Consider the following 17088-nt stretch of genomic DNA (forward strand, 5'->3'; position numbering starts at 1 on the left):
TTTTGTCCTGACGATACAGCCGTGTCCCGAGTCCTCTGTCTTCTACTTATCGCGTAGTCTGGCAGGCCCAGTGCAGGCGCAACCAATAAATGGCCACCCACGATACAACAAGACGATAAAACCAGTGAACGCAGACGAACAAACGAGCAACTCAAATCCTGGAACTCTCCGTATTGACTTGGGAGGTTGTATCCAACCGGATGATAGCAGGGTTGCATACCATCCATAGCAATGAAGTAAATTATAGCAAAAAAATACTAGAGCACACACATTCCTGTTTCAAGGAACCCAAATATTACGTTGGCTTGAACGTATATGGAACCAGAGTCTGTGTAGCCAGGTTCGTAATGCAGTGAACTCGAAATTCGACGACTTTCTTCAAAGAAGTCTTTGACTGGCCGCTACTCCCCGCCCGCCTTCAAGTAATGTTTACATGACGTGAAAACATTTCCAGGCTCACGTACCTTCAAAATTTTCTATCCCATCAAGTACGACAACCAGAGGCAGCGAGGAGGGCTGTTCGTAAGATGCCTCGATCAGTGCATCATGCATGGCGTTGCGGAGTCCATCATAATTCTGTCAGTTTTAGTGTGGAAAAAAGGATTTCAGGTGACTTTCAGAACACAAGTGAAGTATGTTACTATATAGCTCCTGAAGACAACTGAGTATCTTAATGCAAGGTATTTGCTTGCAGAGCTGTCCCAGCCCAGCAGCCCACTACAAGAAGCATTGGGGTTGAAACTACTCAGTGTCGATGTAAAGGAAACTGCTACCACCACGCCTTCATTTACTTGGCATGACGCAGATGTCCTTAACTGCCGCTCGATTATACACGCTCCTCAGTCAGTGTGGCTTGTAAAAACAGTGAAAGGTTGGCTACTTTAGCCAACTGTATTAAAATCAGAGGTAAGAACATCTTTGATGCCTTGATATCACTCACAAAACATTTCTCTTCGTTTTCATTCACTACCAACAGAATGCTTTCACTCGTTTAGCAGTCAATAACTTGGTGAAGAGATAGATGAACAAGCATTAGGGGGCGAGATGGCTCACTGGTTAGAGCGCGGATTTACTGTTTGGAAAGTCCGTGGTTCGAACCCGACCTCTGCCTGTCGACTTCCCCTGTCTAGGCTTGAGTAAGCTGACACAATCACAGCCCTCCTGCCTCCCTCGGGTGGCATGGCAATTAGGCACCGAAAGGGTGCTACACCTGAACGATTTCTTAAAACAGGCAACATGAATGAATAACGAGCAACGTCCTGTTCGGCAACGTGGCTAACCGCAGCTCGAAGTGGTCAAAAGACATTGAAGAACCCTTGATCAATGCTCAGGTCCTACATTGGTCTTATTTATACCTGAAACTTGAGCAAATGGCTGATTGTTTAACCTAACCTCACTGATCTCGCGAAAGCACAGTGCTCATTGTCTATTTTGCTTCAACTGTAGGATTCATATCGGCTACACCCCACATCCAAAATAGCGTCCGAAATATATGGGGTTGGATGTCAATACTTCTTTATGTTGGGACATGTCGGCATATTTTTTTGGGAGAGATTGGTAAGATTTGACGAGAATACCGACGAGTACCGTAACACAGATGTATGTGACACCATGTGGCGTTGTTTCAAGAAATATCCCAACTCGGACACTGAACCTTAGATGTCATACATCACTTAGGAGTTATCTTTTTAGTTTCATCAGGATCTCTAGGAATCCTAACCGAACCATCTTAGAATCTGCATAGAAAAATTTAACAATCACCGGAAAGTCTTAGATTGAAACGATAACGTTTGGCAGTTAAATTCCAGATGGTTGACTCACCTGAGGCAACAAAGAGGGCTTCATTTGAGTTGAGAGCTCACAACATAGGTAGTGCAATGTATCGAGGAGTTTCAGTGAAACTGTGGAACTTCCGATGGATCGATAAACCACACGGGCACTAGAAAAAGTACGTCAGACATGGGAGAAATATGGTTCTCATCCTATCAACCGCAGGCTTGGTGAGATTTAGTCTCATACTCTGTTCTTCAACAGAAGTAAACTTGCAAGTTGACACGACGTAAATGTCAACATAAAAATTGGTATCTTTTTTTGCGAAAAACGAATGATTTTTAACAATCCTGCTCTTATCTAGGAGGCCTCTGAGAGTAAACGATTTTGTTGAGCCTGTAGCTGGCCTCAATTCATTGGAATAGAAAACCAAAGCAGTCGAGCAAATGGTTGCATCAATTGGTTGGACCAAAAAGGGATTAAAGAGGTCCCCCTGTAAGCGACTTCCTTAGAATAGACACCTCACAACCTGGCAGAGTTGTCCATGTCTTAGAGGAAGTAACTCTATGGAGGCGATGAAAAGGAGATCAACTGTATGCTTTGGCGTAACGGAACAATTTGACTGAATTTTTGAAGTGCCCGACCAGGGTATTAAGCGCATTCCTTGCATCGACAAAAATTCCAGAAAGATCCACGTTCATAGCAAGGAAATGCCTCTGACTGGTGTTGATCAGGTCGCCTAACAATCAGCTTGCAAACCTTCCACCAAAAATCGAGGAGATATCACCAGTGAGCATTTGAGTGCGTGTGATTTGATTGACCAGCCCGATTGGACACTGATCATATCGTCTCGATTGATAATTGAATAGTTTACAAGCGAATCGTTAGACTCAACCCAGCTTTCGATGGTGATCTTGAAGATGAAGGTCACTCTTGGAAATCTACCAGGCACAGTATCCTGGTTGGTTTTTCATCGGCTAGAAACAGAAGGATCGGTCAGTTGGAACTTTTAGCGATTAAGAATTTTTGTTGCAGGTTAAAAATCGTACCAGAAAGGAGGGCGATGTTTGAAGGTTGCCCGAATTGACCTAACTACCAGTCCATAAAAGACCTGGGGTACTGAACTTCATTTGCAGCTGCGGTTAAACCCGACCATGCCGAAATAGCTCACAAATAGTGAGTTAGTTTTTAGCTGTGGATTAGGTCAAAGCATGTACATCATTGGGTTGTACAAGTCAGCTACCTAACTGGGAAAATTTCCAGACTAGTGTCTGTCTCACCGTTCGCGCATATGCTCATCCAGAAGCATGGTTTTCGCCAGTTTAGCAAGTAAAACCGATTTTCCACATCCCGAACTCCCACTGACAGTGAGCCAGTGAAAACGTCCTTCCGGGGGGTCCAAATCCTCGGCGACATTTTGTATTTCCTTCGTGCACGAATCGATCCAACCAACAATTTCATCCAGTTTTTCACTTTGTCCCACAAACTCGCTAGCCCTGAAAGATGGACCAACGGCTCTTCATGTCAGCCAATTCAAAAAATGGAATTTTGGAGACGGTGGCCAAGTGAAACACATCAGCGAGAAGTCGCCAATTTAGTTGCAAAGATGACTGGGATAAGAAACTGAAAGATAAACCCACTCTATGACACGGTTTTTAGAACTGCTGTCGAAAAGCTTTCAGACGTAGCAAAATTCACGAGTCTTGTCGTAACCATCGACAAAAGGGAAATGGCCTCTTTTTGAAGACGACATCAGAAAACTTCTGCTCGCGGTTAGAGGACCCAGTTTTCCGAGTCGCATAGCTTGTCCATCGTGGTTTTCTACGTACAATATCCTCCCTCTTTTGAAAAGTAAAACATTCATGTTCACTCCAACAAGAGAGTCGATTGTCGGTTCAAGCATGGTATATTAACCGAATGAAACCTACTTCACAGGCACCCCATCCAGACACCAGCTTGAGCCTCACAAAATTTTAGCAGTATGCAGTATACAAACCAAGATTGCACAAAATATTTGTGAAAAGAACAAAAAACTCAGCTTTCCCACTTCTTCTACCCATAAAGTGTTTTGGGAGAAATAAGGGCTTTCTACTAATCTAAATCTGTCTTCTTGACGTGGCTGTCGAGTTTCTGTGCTGCAAAGAGCCTGCTGACCATACTGACTAGAACTCAGTCCCTAAAGTTCCCAGAATGCCACGAAGATTAACGGGGAGCAGCCCGATGAAGAACAACAATTCCCCGTCCTACGAGACTACGAGGCGGTCTGGAGTAAAATTCATGCTCTCCTCTGTGATGGTAGTGTAAAGTCAGTGAGGCGATCCCTTGTTCGTAGAAGCAGCGATGCTGCCTTCCTCTGAGGAAGGACGCGTTAAAAAAACTCAATCATAAAAGCCGCACACTCCGACCATCGAAAGGTTGACTGTGACCGTCGACGCCTTACTCAGTAAGGTCAAAATACTCTTATAACCAATGGGGCTGGTGAAGCCCACAAGTGCTTGCTTTCCGCAACCATATTAGGAGTCAGACAGTTATGTATGACTCCTTGCGCCGTGGGGCCAGGCTAACTCCCTGCAGCCAAGTGGATCGTACTGTTGAGTCAGTGGCTCCGGGAAGGGTCTATTCAGGAGACCCTAAAAACTAGTGCCTCATGATTCAAACTTTTGCATCAGAGACTGAGGAAAGGGTCCCAAAACCCTTCCTTGTGGGTCAGAATTTTGGATCAAAGATTGAGAATCAACTACTAAGTGCTGCTTATCTACGCTTCTCCCCTGTGAAATTAATATAAATACTTTTGTAATGCACTACTCATAAAGTTGTTGAAAAATCCTCGACAGCCCGCGACCAGTTTCGCCCTTCTTGGGGCTCATCAGGTAGGCGCAGTCCCCGAGTTTCCGTCAACCTTAGGTTCTGCTTGAAACCAAATTGCACGAATTTAGCGAATATACACTCATTTTCAAACTAATTTGGTTGTTTAAGAGACTCACTTGAAACCTAGCTGAATCCCTCGGTTTTGATGTTTCTAGGGTCAGAGACTGAGGAAAGGGTCCCCAAACAAAACCCTACATTCGCCCACTTCCTTGTGGGTCAGAATTTTGAATCAAAGATTCAGAAAATGTGCCTCAACTGAGCCGCTCTTTTCCGCCTGAGCAACTGAGAACTATCACTCGATCTTACATTTCTTCATTCACTGACCCCTCCCCAGACGTCTCTCACTCAACTCCTGCTGACTCGTTTAGCGGTCAATCAAATAACAGGTACTGCTTATCTACGCTTCTCTCTAGTAAAGTGAATATAAATACACCCTTATTAAATTCGATGGATCTGTTCCAAATTACTTCTTTTAACATTCGTATTCTGTTCGAGTTGCGCAACGGCTAGCTCTTGTTTGGATCGATGTATGTTGCGTTTCCGAAACAGGCATTCAACACCTTATTTTGGCCATACATCTAAAACCAATCTGTACGAACATAAATCTCCGCACTTCACTCCTGTGGAGTCTGGTGGTGCTGATGCAATGGCTCATGGGCGTTGGGATTAGCCCTCGGGATGAAAGCGCCCTACTGTACTGGGTTCCGGCAAACGGCCGTCTTGAGCTGTTAGGTTACATAGAGATCAATGCATCTGGACGTGGTAAACGGTATTTGTTTGCTGTGTCAGCATGCGCTCCGCTCAAGAGCTTTTCCGAGACTTGTCAAGGTCATTTCAGTCACCGATGTCTACATGTGTCGTTATTTTGGCAGATGGTGTGAATGCCCAGGTAGGCGGACTAAACCTTGAGGAAGCTCATCTTGGCGACAGATTGTGGTTTGACCCTCACCGCACATGGTGGGAAGCAAATTTGAGCACAGGCACCACCAATTGCAGATCTGCTGTGGACTCAGTTGGACCAGTTGACAGTACAGAGCTTCGATACATGATTGTCGTTCAGCTTAGGCATCAAATCATCAAGTAAACCTATCGAATACAGCACTGTTTCAGTTCGTCATACCTAATTTCCTAGCAGTTAAAAAGATACCCATACCATCTAGAAAGACGGGTGTCTATCGAAGCCGGGGTACGTCGTTGAAGCATCAGTACCTGGAAAAGTCAGGGAATAAATCATGGTTTGACATTTTGTTTTATCAAGCTTCTACTGCAGGGTAGTCACGAAGGATAGCCGAACGACACATTTGGTGCGTACACGGAATTTTAAACCACAGTCAGTTTAAGAGGCTTACTCACCAGATTGCATTGTGTGTACACAAGGTTCTGACCATGCAACTTTATATAACTTTTAATTCTATGTTTATCATTGGCACTTTCTTCCACGCTGTCCACACTTTTCACGTCTTGTGCCTGTCAAAGTTAGACGAAACGTCGGTGTCTAACCATATTTCACCCATACGTGCTAACACCATGTACAGAAGTGAGGCAAAATTTTAAGCCTCTCGGGTTTCCACAGTTTTGCATCTGGGTCCTCCCAAATTGGGCTTCAACGCCGTGAAGCATCGTATCTACCTCCAAAAAGCAGAGTGAACAGCAGACTTACATTTTCACAAAGGAAACTACTCACAAGGTTGCTGAAAACTCTTCGACAACCCACGACCGGTTTTGCCCTTCTTGGGGCTCATCAACTATAGGCGCATTAGTGTATTTCTTGAAAGGCAAACTTACATCTTTTCACACATCTCCCAGTGTGCGCTAATCTCGTATTCCAGGTCCCATATTTTCTGTTTATCCGCTTCAGCACCGTGCTGATTCTGCCTTTCCTTCTCCATTCTTCGATTCATTTCCGCCACAAGACTGGTCATAAATTGCTCACGAATGGATCGGCAAAACGCTTCCAGGTAGCTGGAGTGTTCTTTCTGATCCAGTGGTTCGAGAGGAGGTCGTTTTCGAAAAATGCGATCTTCCAGTGTGAGATGAGTGAAGACGGCCAGATCGTATTGTGACTGGTTTGCCGGTGGAACCTGTTGAAGCACACAAAAACGTAGTCCGTTCAATTTGTCACTCAATTTTAAACAGGAGTCAGAATCTGACAAGAACTATCGATAAACTACACGGTTGGACATTATATTGGCCGATGCACCTTCGTTCTGATACTATTTTGAGGGCAGCCATAAACGAAACATGGTTGTCGAGATACCTGTAACCTGAACAAACACGACTAGCTCAAACTAAATACCTTGGAAAGCCTTTCGTTTCCGTAAGCTGACGGTGGGGAATTCTGTGACCCCCTAGGGACTAACAAGCGGGATAGCAATCAGTTGATCACAGTCGAAGGCACAAGGGCTACACCATTACTCGCCTAGGTCGACAAGATATAAGCTAATCAGTTAGTAGGCGGGAGGACTCACAGTCGGAACACAGACGGATCATTATAGATTAGGTGCCCGTCCATCAGATCGCTTGTGCCGCTTTCGAACTGGGTGTCCGCTCAGCTTTACTCTCGCTACGACAATGCAGATGGATAAACGTGGACAATATGTCCGCTTGATGCATGGTCTCAAGGACGTCAAGTCTAGGTTGAAAATATCAGACTAGCTGACAGTTTTGGCATAAAACAACAGCACGCTGATCCACAGCTACGTGTGCCCCCTCAAACAGCGTGGTTTTGGTGTCAGTCATTCACTGAGTTAGTTAGTTTTCTGTCCCTGATCCTGTGCTTACCGCACGAAAATCTTGAGATGACTTCACGATGGCCTTAGTCGACACTGCTGAATTACCCCCTAGTCAAGCGTTTTTCATGACTGGGTGGAATGGAAGAACATTGCAGCACTGTCTCGCGTGAAGCGACAAACAGCCGGTGAGGAGTTTGGCTTACTGGGGAGGAGTTCTTGCGACGGTCTGTGGTTCGAAATTATGTTCTGAACGACACAAAAGCACAGGGAGTGGTTAATTGGCTTGAAACATTCAGCTTCTCACATTACATCTCTGATCCGTTGTCGAACAGGAGTTCGACAGCAGTAATCAGTCGCCTCGGTAAATGCATACTTACAGGGTGAAATGATGGATCAAATGATGGTTCTCAACACGGAACAGATGCACATTACTGATCAGCCCTACCAATAGCAAAACTCGAGCCAATTACAGTCCCCCTTGATGTGAACCAATCAAAATGGTCGCCCAAGGACGAGGGGGAATCTGGTCAAACGCGTGGGGCTCGGATACGTGTTCAACAAATTCCTCAATTACCCGGACCTCTACTAACTGGAATGGAACATTCATCAGATGGAAAGTGATAAAACACAGTCACCGGTCAGTTTAGCTGTGACACTAACCAAGCCTACAACAAATTGTGAAAATCACAGCTTCCCATACTTTGCTTCCCTTCGTTTCTAACAATGATATCTCATGTGTGCTCACATTTGGAAATCGTGTTTAGCACTTGTGATTCATGTCCACTTATATGAATACATTTCTGGATGGCGATTTGTGCTTGGAGGCTTCGGAACTATTCGCCACCTGCTCCAAAAAAGTGAAATCATCCAATCCTGCTTGTCGAACGGTTCGAACAAATCTCCTCAGGGCCCTTCCTGGCAAGTTTACCGCATGTAGCTCTTCTTATGTGAGTTCAATATATTCTACAAAGATCGAAAATTCAATCGAACTAAGAGCCGGTGAAAATGGTCCTGCACTATCTCCGTAAGGACCACACCACACGCAAGTGGCATGGAGCAGTATTGCGAACAGTATCCGGTCTGTTGACACTCTGTGGACGCAAACAAGTCAGTAGCTCGATTGTTCACAGAGGGGATTCTTCATTTGAAAGTAAAACGGATTAGTCTGGTAGCTGATATTGTACCAATATTGTGGAAGTTTTACCTCTACTGCTGACCATAAGAACTCATGTGTTTCTAAGTATGGTTCGGCAGTACGGTAGACTGAAGTTTGTTTTGTCAGCGAGAATGATTTATCTAACTGCATAAACTTCATAACGCTCTTCTCTCCCAGTCGCTTATTATCCAGTGAATTGCTCGTCTCGTGCATGGGACGGGATGTGCCAAATCCCTGCCCAGTAATCGGTTGTCTGTCGCTTCACGCCGAGTAGTGCCGCGATGATCTTCTAGTCTTTTAGCGAAATAAACCTATGTGCAAACAAATTTAGTTTTGCGAGAGATTCACCTAGAACCCAGCTGAATCTTTCGTTTATGATGTTCCCAAGCAACTGATTGTGCTGCATCAGGCCGCCTCATGTTGCTGACATCCCCAGCAACCTTATGAGCAGTGCATTACGTCCTACTATTTGTTCAAATACACCTAGAGAACCAGCGGACGTGTTTCACGTGTTGAGGTCGCGTCCATCATGCAGCCTACTCGAAGAGAAATGGTTAACTGAGGATGTAGATGCTAAAATTATCAACGGGCCTGATATTTGTAACACAGAATGTGTCCTTGAGACGTTGCACACAAGGTCGTAGTGATGTCTCACGCTGTCCGAGTCTGTCCGTCTGCAATGTCGCAGGTAGCGTAAAGCTGGATAAACCCTAATTCGGAGGAGGCACCAGAGTTGTCTGACGATCAAAAACCCAAGAAATAGTGACCAATCCAAGTCCTGATTCTGGGTCTGACTCACCGATCAGCCGGTGTCTTGCCGAAGAGTAGTGTTCATTGCCCCTGACCCGGTGTCCAGTGGTCGGACCAAAAATTAATTGTTGTTACACCTCCCCATCTGCATGTGAAAAGCATTCAGTAGTCCGTTTCCAGGCTACCAGAAACCCGCTGCAGTTTGAGGAAAGTCATATTTGATTTTTGTTATATCTGCTGATTCGTCAATCTGTGGTATTTGCTGCTGACCCGCTCCAGTGCCTAATGCCGGGGAAAAAAGACTCACAGAAGGGAACACAACAGCTATACTCCGAACAAGCGAGTGCCAGAGCAAAAGTTACAACGGCCCCACGCTATTTAAAGAGGCGTTTCTGACATTGGTCCAGGCTGTCGGATAGACGTTAGTGAACACCCATCAACATCGATCGTGCCTCTATGAAATGCCTGAACGCTGATCACATTCGGTCGTGCTTCTGTGGCGTGCAAGAACACTCATCAGCTTTTGCTGAATTGATTGAATGATTGACTGATCTGAATGCTTGCCGGCTTTCCCGTTGAGTTTTTAGTGGAGCATTAGGTTCCGGGCGTTCTGAGTTTGCTTTCAGAAATCTGACCTTCCTGATAATTTTAGTGTTCCTATATTGTGGTTCCGAAAGGCTTGTTGAATTCAAGATGTTTTGGATCTTGATTGCTTGACGTTTTGATGAGTAGTGTGCTTCTTTAAACTGAGATTACGATGGATTACATTGCAGTGCCTGTAACGATTGCTAAAATACTGTTCACAAAACGATGTCATTGTAGGTTTTTCTACAAATAGGGGTGATCCGATGGGTCTCATAAACAATGAGCAGAGGTAAAAAAGAGGTGATGGTATAACCTGGGATATCTCTTTTGAGATCTGACCACCTTTCCGTTACTAGTGATCTTTTTGTAAATCGTAGTGAACGTTAAGTCGGTCAACAGTATTGGAAGGGAATTTTTAAATGATGCTCTGATAGTTAGTTGAAAAAATTTACATATTCCATTAGGCCTGGTCTGCCACGTTTCCGAAATTTGTTAGGTATTCGACCACAGAGCCATGGACTACGAAATCCGCTTGAAATGGCCCAGGCAGGATCATTGACTGCAAGCCGATTGCCTGTTGAATATTACGTTCTTGCTGCTTTTCGTGAATATTTAGGAACAATTTTTAAAATCTCTGCCAGCCAAACTCCCAACAAATTTCGGTTTGCGCGCCAAACCAAACGAGAACCACTCGAACACATATGACTACTTGGTGTAAACTTTGAACTTGAACGCGACGCAATGGGATTTTGCTAAATCAACTCGATTAGACACAGCCAGACCAGAGCGCGTAGTGGGTAGCTTCTCTAGGATCGATTTTTTCAGCTCTGCAGCAGAAGCTTACTTCTTAACCAGCATTCATCTGATTTCAAAACTCTACTTTTTTGTGTAGTGTGATGGAATGCACATCCACAGGTTGTATGCAATGACAAAGGTAAAGTGCGGAAATTTTCTTTCGATTTATTGATTTTATTGATTGCCGTCTATATGCCGATTTTCAACAGCTAAGGATGAAAAATCACTGTTCTGGTAGTTTTTTATAAATAATTTTCACAAACTTACGCACAGAATGGAATCTTCAACAACACGCTTTGCCCTATTCTCCGATTCTTCAAACGGCGCCTCTAGGTGGCTATCCAGAAGTGGATTGATCGGGCCATTCGTAGAAAACAAACTGACATTCAACACTGATCGATTCGTTGGCAAGCTGAGTGATTCAGATCGCTTATTGATCGAAAGAAGCCTTGATTGCCTTGATTGGTCATCGTGAAGACGTACCACCACAAAACAGTCCTTGCTTTCTTTTCCGGGAGTTAAGAATGCTTCCAGTTGTTCTTCGATTGCTAGAAGCGATACACGCATCGCATCATAATACCTCGAGTACCTTTATGAGTACATTTTAAAGAGTAAGCGCCAGGTCAAAGTGGAGAGTAGTCACCTCTCGGTATCAAGCAATTTCCGAGATACCCAGCCTTTTCTCATGCCTTTCCCTTTGGGGGGGGGGGTGCTTCGCAAGTAGTCTGAAATCAGTTGGGATTACAGAAACACCTGGGGCTTTTTATCAACTGCCGCGATAGGAAACATAATTCCCTATTCGAAAGAACAGGAGAAAGGCCCGGTAATCTTCGTGTTTGAGTGGGAGATAGCGAACACTGTGACTGGAAAGTTCGTGGTTCAAACCGAAACTCTGCGTATTGATTGTTCTTGGCTAGGATGGATCAACTTGGCAGTATCTCGATCTTCTTGCTTGCTTCAGATGTCACGGTGGCAAGATGTTACAGCTAAACGATCGTTTGTTCGCTTGATTACATTTTTGAGTCTGGATATGATGAAGTTCATTGCAGGTTCTCAGTTTAAATTTAACGTTCTGCCTACTTGAAAATGCATTGAATATCTGTCTTTAATCGATCATTTTTGAGAACGAGAAACATGGATTACTTTTTACTTCAAAATCGATCAGTTTTGAATTCCATTTTGTTTATTACTTGACAAGTACCTAGGAACCAAGGTGAGTTCGAAGCACGATGACTCGATACAAGCATTTGGATACGCATAGTATTTGAATGAATTTTGAATGATTTTGGGTTCAAGTAGAGCATAAGGTTGACGGAAACTCGGGGACGACGATGGGTCTCAGGAAGGGAGGAACTGATCATGAACTGTCGAAGAATTTTCAGCAACCTTCTTTTATGAAAATATACTCCGATCTCTCAAATATCGTACCAACTATTACATGAAGCGGCCTTTGCGCAGCACATTCATTTGAAGAATAGTATGAACGAGAGATTCATTTGAGTCTCCCGTGAAAACTGAGTTGATTTGTAAATGAGTGTATTTCTCGAAAAAACAGCCCAATCTGATTTCAAGTAGGAAGTAGGAACTCGAAGACTGCACACGAATGATGAGCCCGAAGTGGAAGGGCGAAATCGGTGGTTAGCTGTCGAAGAGTTATCAGTAACCTCATGGATGGTGTGTATCGTCAATGCTTTTGGGTTCACATTTGAAGATGAACAACATTCATAAACTTCTTGATGACTAGAGTTAAATTTAGATGTAGGCATCTCGTGTCCAATCCAAGACAACCATCCAATCGGGTCTCAGCAGCGCTTAGTTTAACCATCTGAGTCTTCCTGTCACCACCAACCCCAACGACGTCGGAGCATTTAGTGCGTTGGTGTAGTTACGTCGCAATGCTTGCGATAGGCCAGGATCGGTTCCTTTCCTACCCTCACCACCCAACCTTTTCTCTTTACTCTCAGGCTTCAGATACAAGTAGATAAACCTGGTGGTTATACGGCGGTTGAGCATCACCTTCAACACCAATTTTGTTGTCCGTGATGATGATAATCAATCCTGTTTCTTTTTTAGGTTGAGGAGAAGCTACGCACAAGCAGGCTTCCTATTCGTTGCAGAGACTCTTGTACGTAGAGATCGCTACAGTTCCTGTACGAGGAATGCATGATATGAGATTACTGGGGGAATCCCTGACGTTGGTTTGATTGCAATCTACGTTGTATTAGATGAACATACAAGGCGAATGATGCCTTTGGAAATGTTCCACTCAAAAGCGTTTTCAGCTATGATAAAGAAATCTATAATACAAACTTCTAGCCTCATTACTGCAAGTCCCGACAAGAGCTGGAGAGGTGTCAAGTTTGCTTTTTACCAGCACAATGTCTGAGAGATCGAAGTTATATTTCCACGCTCTGATCAGGAAAGCAAAAACAAAGGTTGGTCAAGAATCTTACAACTTTGCATAGTGAAAACTCAAACGCATCTTCTGGTAGTCTGTGGACTAAATATAACCAAGTTTGCCCCAAAATCAGCTTAAAACTTCGCGCTGTCCACCAGTAAGATGAATTTTGGTTCATGTATACGTTTAATTTAAGCGTAGACATCAGACGTTTTTGGTAGGATCGGAATCCGGACGATCAGCAAACCAGTCCATTGTATTTGGTCTACGATGCCATAGCCACGTCTTTGCGAGGAAAGCGAAGTGGCACTGCACTAACACAGTGGAGTCAAGCGGATCACAGTCGGATTTCAAGAATTGGAGGTGAAAGATGTAAGCAATATCCTGCTTGCTGAACCAGTTGTGTTCCTCTCTTTCAGAAGCTCAACTGAGAACTCCCATAGCTTTCGAAGCGCTTGTCAGTTGACAAGCGACGTGTTAGATTCGCCTCAGAGACGATTCTGTTTATTCGACACTTCTCTCTTGGTACATGATCGGTTAAAGCAGTGAGAATGCTACGGATATTTCATGCTGACCTTTGCATTTGTTCTCTGACTGTCGCAGTCATGCGCACAGGTCACGTTTTACTTCGAAGTCACCCAGTAGTTTACAAATTAACATAATTTAACTCATGAGGAAAATGTCCGAAAACATCACCTAGTACTTTACAAATTGACGTCATTTAACTCATGAGGAAAATGTCCGAAAACCGTTCTTTGGTTACCACTAGTAAAGATCACCGTAGACCTTGAAAGTGCCTTTGTTTAGAACTCCTGTGCGGGCTGTTTCTGATAGAATTTTGCTTCCCTTAGGCGCCTCATGGAGGCCTTATATGGATGAGATTTCACAAGGGTTAAACTGAGTCTCACTTATAGGACGTGGCGAATGGGGCAGAAGCATCCGTTTACGTCTGATTCGACGGTCAGCCTCTTATCCCATTGGATAGTTTTCACTTTTACGACAAACCTATACTACTCATATGAAAATTAGTAACAAGAATATAAAGCAATCGGCCCAGGCTGATCCCCTGATAGGCATACAGTGTTGCATAAAACAGGAGTTTCTTACCAGACTCCATTATAAATGCTCGGTCTTCCTCGTCTGGGACTCGTTCCTTTGTCTCATCTTCATCAGCCTCCCTGGTAGTTGTCTCAAGGTTTGAACCCCGTCTTCCTGCCATACTGTTTGGTAAAGCTTCACTGTCTCCAGCGTTTTTCTGGCATGGCTTGATATAGCGCATGAATAAGCAAGCAATGTGGTGCGAGTCCTTTAGCCAACATTCGATAGCGGCTTGACGACGTGACTGGTCTTCATATCGAAGCACATCGGGATACACACTTCTGTAAAAGACAACAGTAACGTACACGTCAGTTGTTTTTTTTTCTTCAAAAAAGTGATTTTTCATCATGTTCGCCCTTACAACTAAGCCAATCATCGTGTCACTTCGCTTTATACTACTACTCTCTTGGAGCTGTTCATAAATTACAGGAAGAAAACGTTTGCTGTGAGACTTGTTTCGGCAGTATATCATGATGGTAGGGAGCTAGATGGCGTAGAGCGCGAATTTACTGACCGGAAGGTCTGTGGTTCAAACCCGACCTCTATCTCTCGACTTCCCCTGTCTGGGCTTGGGCAAAAAAGGAATTCGGAGTTTAAACTAATTGCACTAGGTAGCAAAGTGATTTGGTTTTAGTCGTAAACTTAGTGAATTCCAGATGAATCAGTCGTTTATGACTTTCTTTAATTGAATGTGCTGAACATAGGACGCTTCATATTTCATACGATCTTCGAGACATGAAGATATATTACTCGAATGGAACCTAAAATTGACGGAAACTCTGGGACTGCGTCTAACTGATAAGCCTAAAGAGGGGTAAAACCAGTCGTCGGCTGACGAGTAGTTATGAGTAACGTTATGAATAGTCTTCTATCGATAAATGGAGTTTATTCTATGCTGACAAGCAGTAATAGGTGCAGCAAAATACACTTGCAGTATGCTCTTTTGTCCCGGTCGGGACAATCCCTGTAGGTCACTCATCATTAGCACGATAACGCTATGACCAGTACGTATTGGTTTCGTACGTTCCTCTGTGTGATGGATAATACAAGTTCATCTCCTTGCCACCAGCTCCATTGCCATCCACCTGATCTCAAACGGTGAAGTAGATCACTAAATTTATTCATGTAGAAGCGCTAGGATTAATAGTCTTTTGTAAAGTCCAACTATATGGAGAGACCATTTCTGATTGGTCCCGATTACTAGTCAGTTTAGGGGATGACTTACGGTTTGAACGAAAATTCCTCACCTGACAGGCTGAAGATGATACATTCGTTCAGCTTCGTTGGAACCTGATGAGACGCAACGGTACCACTTTTGCAACACGTCCGGGCTCAATGCCTGAATCAGTTCGGATTTGTGCCTGAGCAAATCCTCCTTGCTTGAAATTCGCGAACCGGTAGATAGCCCACTGGCTTGAGAAGTATTGTCTGTCGATTCGAATTTAGTAGCCTATGAGGTGAAACGAATGAATCAGCCTGAAGTATATGCTTGATCCAGAGAAGCTACTTGGTGTTGTCTGAGAGAAAATGTCAAACAATTGCCGTTGAGCTGTGTGCAAATCACAAGGTTCTGGCGCATCACATGATTGCTTCGCGTATAAACGAGACAACTAGCTACAATGCATTGTCACTGATTTGGTGATTGTTGTGACTTGATGTACGGTAGTGCAACTCTGAATCGGTCCCTTGGCTTCCTGCTCCGCCCACTATGGTGTATCAAAAGGCACGGTAGCTCTACACAGCCCTTTATGGAGACAAAGGAAAATTACTACAACTGTATTTATATGGTAGTCACAGAGTGATCCACAAGGTTGTGCCAGAATCTCCGCGAGGGGGAGTGAGAAGCGTCCAGACAAGGATGCTCGACCCGGGTTGACTGGCATTCTGACCAATCAGGGCATGCCTTCGTTTGGTCCGTGTCCTGCACGTGACACATCCGTCCAAATCATGTGATGTCCGGTCATTAGGGACGGCTGGCTTCCGAACAGTGATGCAGTTATCTCTGCTTGTGAGGGCCAACACTGTGAAGCATCAAAACGGTTTCTAACCTCGAGCTACTACCCAGGGGGGTTGTCTAAAACAAACCATAATCTCCCAGGAGAAGGAAAAGTTCGTTCTGTAATCACAATTGTAAACGGGTAGACACTTACTAAACTCTACAAATACACTTAATTTTATCTTCCTATCGACCGTCGCTTGGTTTTTTTTCAGTTTTCATGGGTGACACTTTCTTATATGAACCAGTCCCTATGAGCACAGAGTCACACTTGCTCCCTTGACATATTCCTTGTGTTGAACTGTGCGTCAGGCAATGGTCAACAACCTGCACTCGTAATCATTCGGCTGGTCTCTTCTGTTCTGCTAAAAGTTAAAGCCTTGGCTTCATCAGCTAAAAACAGACGGTTCCATGGAGGAATCGGCAAAAACAGCAAATTAGAAGCACTAAACCACAAAATAATTATCGCTTGTTCTGGATGGGTCCAATTTGTCGAGCAGGATCGGGGTCACAGACGAGACGTTGCTCGGCCAACTAGGGATTTTGTTGGCATGCGAAATGGTAAACACAAGTAGAATCAGAACTGTTGATGTGAGGAGGCCTGGCCAATTTCACCAGGAATTTCATCCTGTCAGTGAAGCCCATCTGTGCTGAAAAGTCGAGAAGCACTGTACAGCTGTTTCCTCCTTACGGGGGATCTTCAGCAGTGTGCATGCTTATTTCCAGAACTCCAGTAGGGAGTTTCGAAGCCGTGACCTCCAGACCAATGTCAAACACTCAGCCTTTCGGTTACGATGATTGAAGCCTGTGTCTGTTGTCCTCTTCATTAGGTGGATGTATGGGCTTATTTCATGAAAGGATGGTGGGTCATCTCTTACCTAATCTGTCTGCCTCGAAGTCGTTTCACACTACTAACAAACTATAAGTAATTTGCTCAAAA

General features: G+C 44.2%; 1 protein-coding gene across 1 annotated transcript in view; it reads right to left on the reverse strand.

The window, feature by feature from the left end:
• Positions 1-17088, reverse strand: part of T265_09550 (hypothetical protein) — a gene marked incomplete at both ends in the record, with an annotated part of 24917 nt that overhangs the window by 5854 nt on the left and 1975 nt on the right. The window contains 7 exons of the mRNA XM_009175655.1: positions 465-576; positions 1822-1939; positions 3051-3266; positions 6424-6719; positions 10924-11204; positions 14060-14433; positions 15400-15602. Coding sequence (XP_009173919.1) covers positions 465-576; positions 1822-1939; positions 3051-3266; positions 6424-6719; positions 10924-11204; positions 14060-14433; positions 15400-15602 — 1600 coding nt within the window. The remainder of the gene's footprint in view (positions 1-464; positions 577-1821; positions 1940-3050; positions 3267-6423; positions 6720-10923; positions 11205-14059; positions 14434-15399; positions 15603-17088) is intronic.

The sequence above is a fragment of the Opisthorchis viverrini genome (genome assembly GCF_000715545.1).
Source record: "Opisthorchis viverrini unplaced genomic scaffold opera_v5_284, whole genome shotgun sequence".
Classification (NCBI taxonomy): domain Eukaryota; kingdom Metazoa; phylum Platyhelminthes; class Trematoda; order Opisthorchiida; family Opisthorchiidae; genus Opisthorchis; species Opisthorchis viverrini.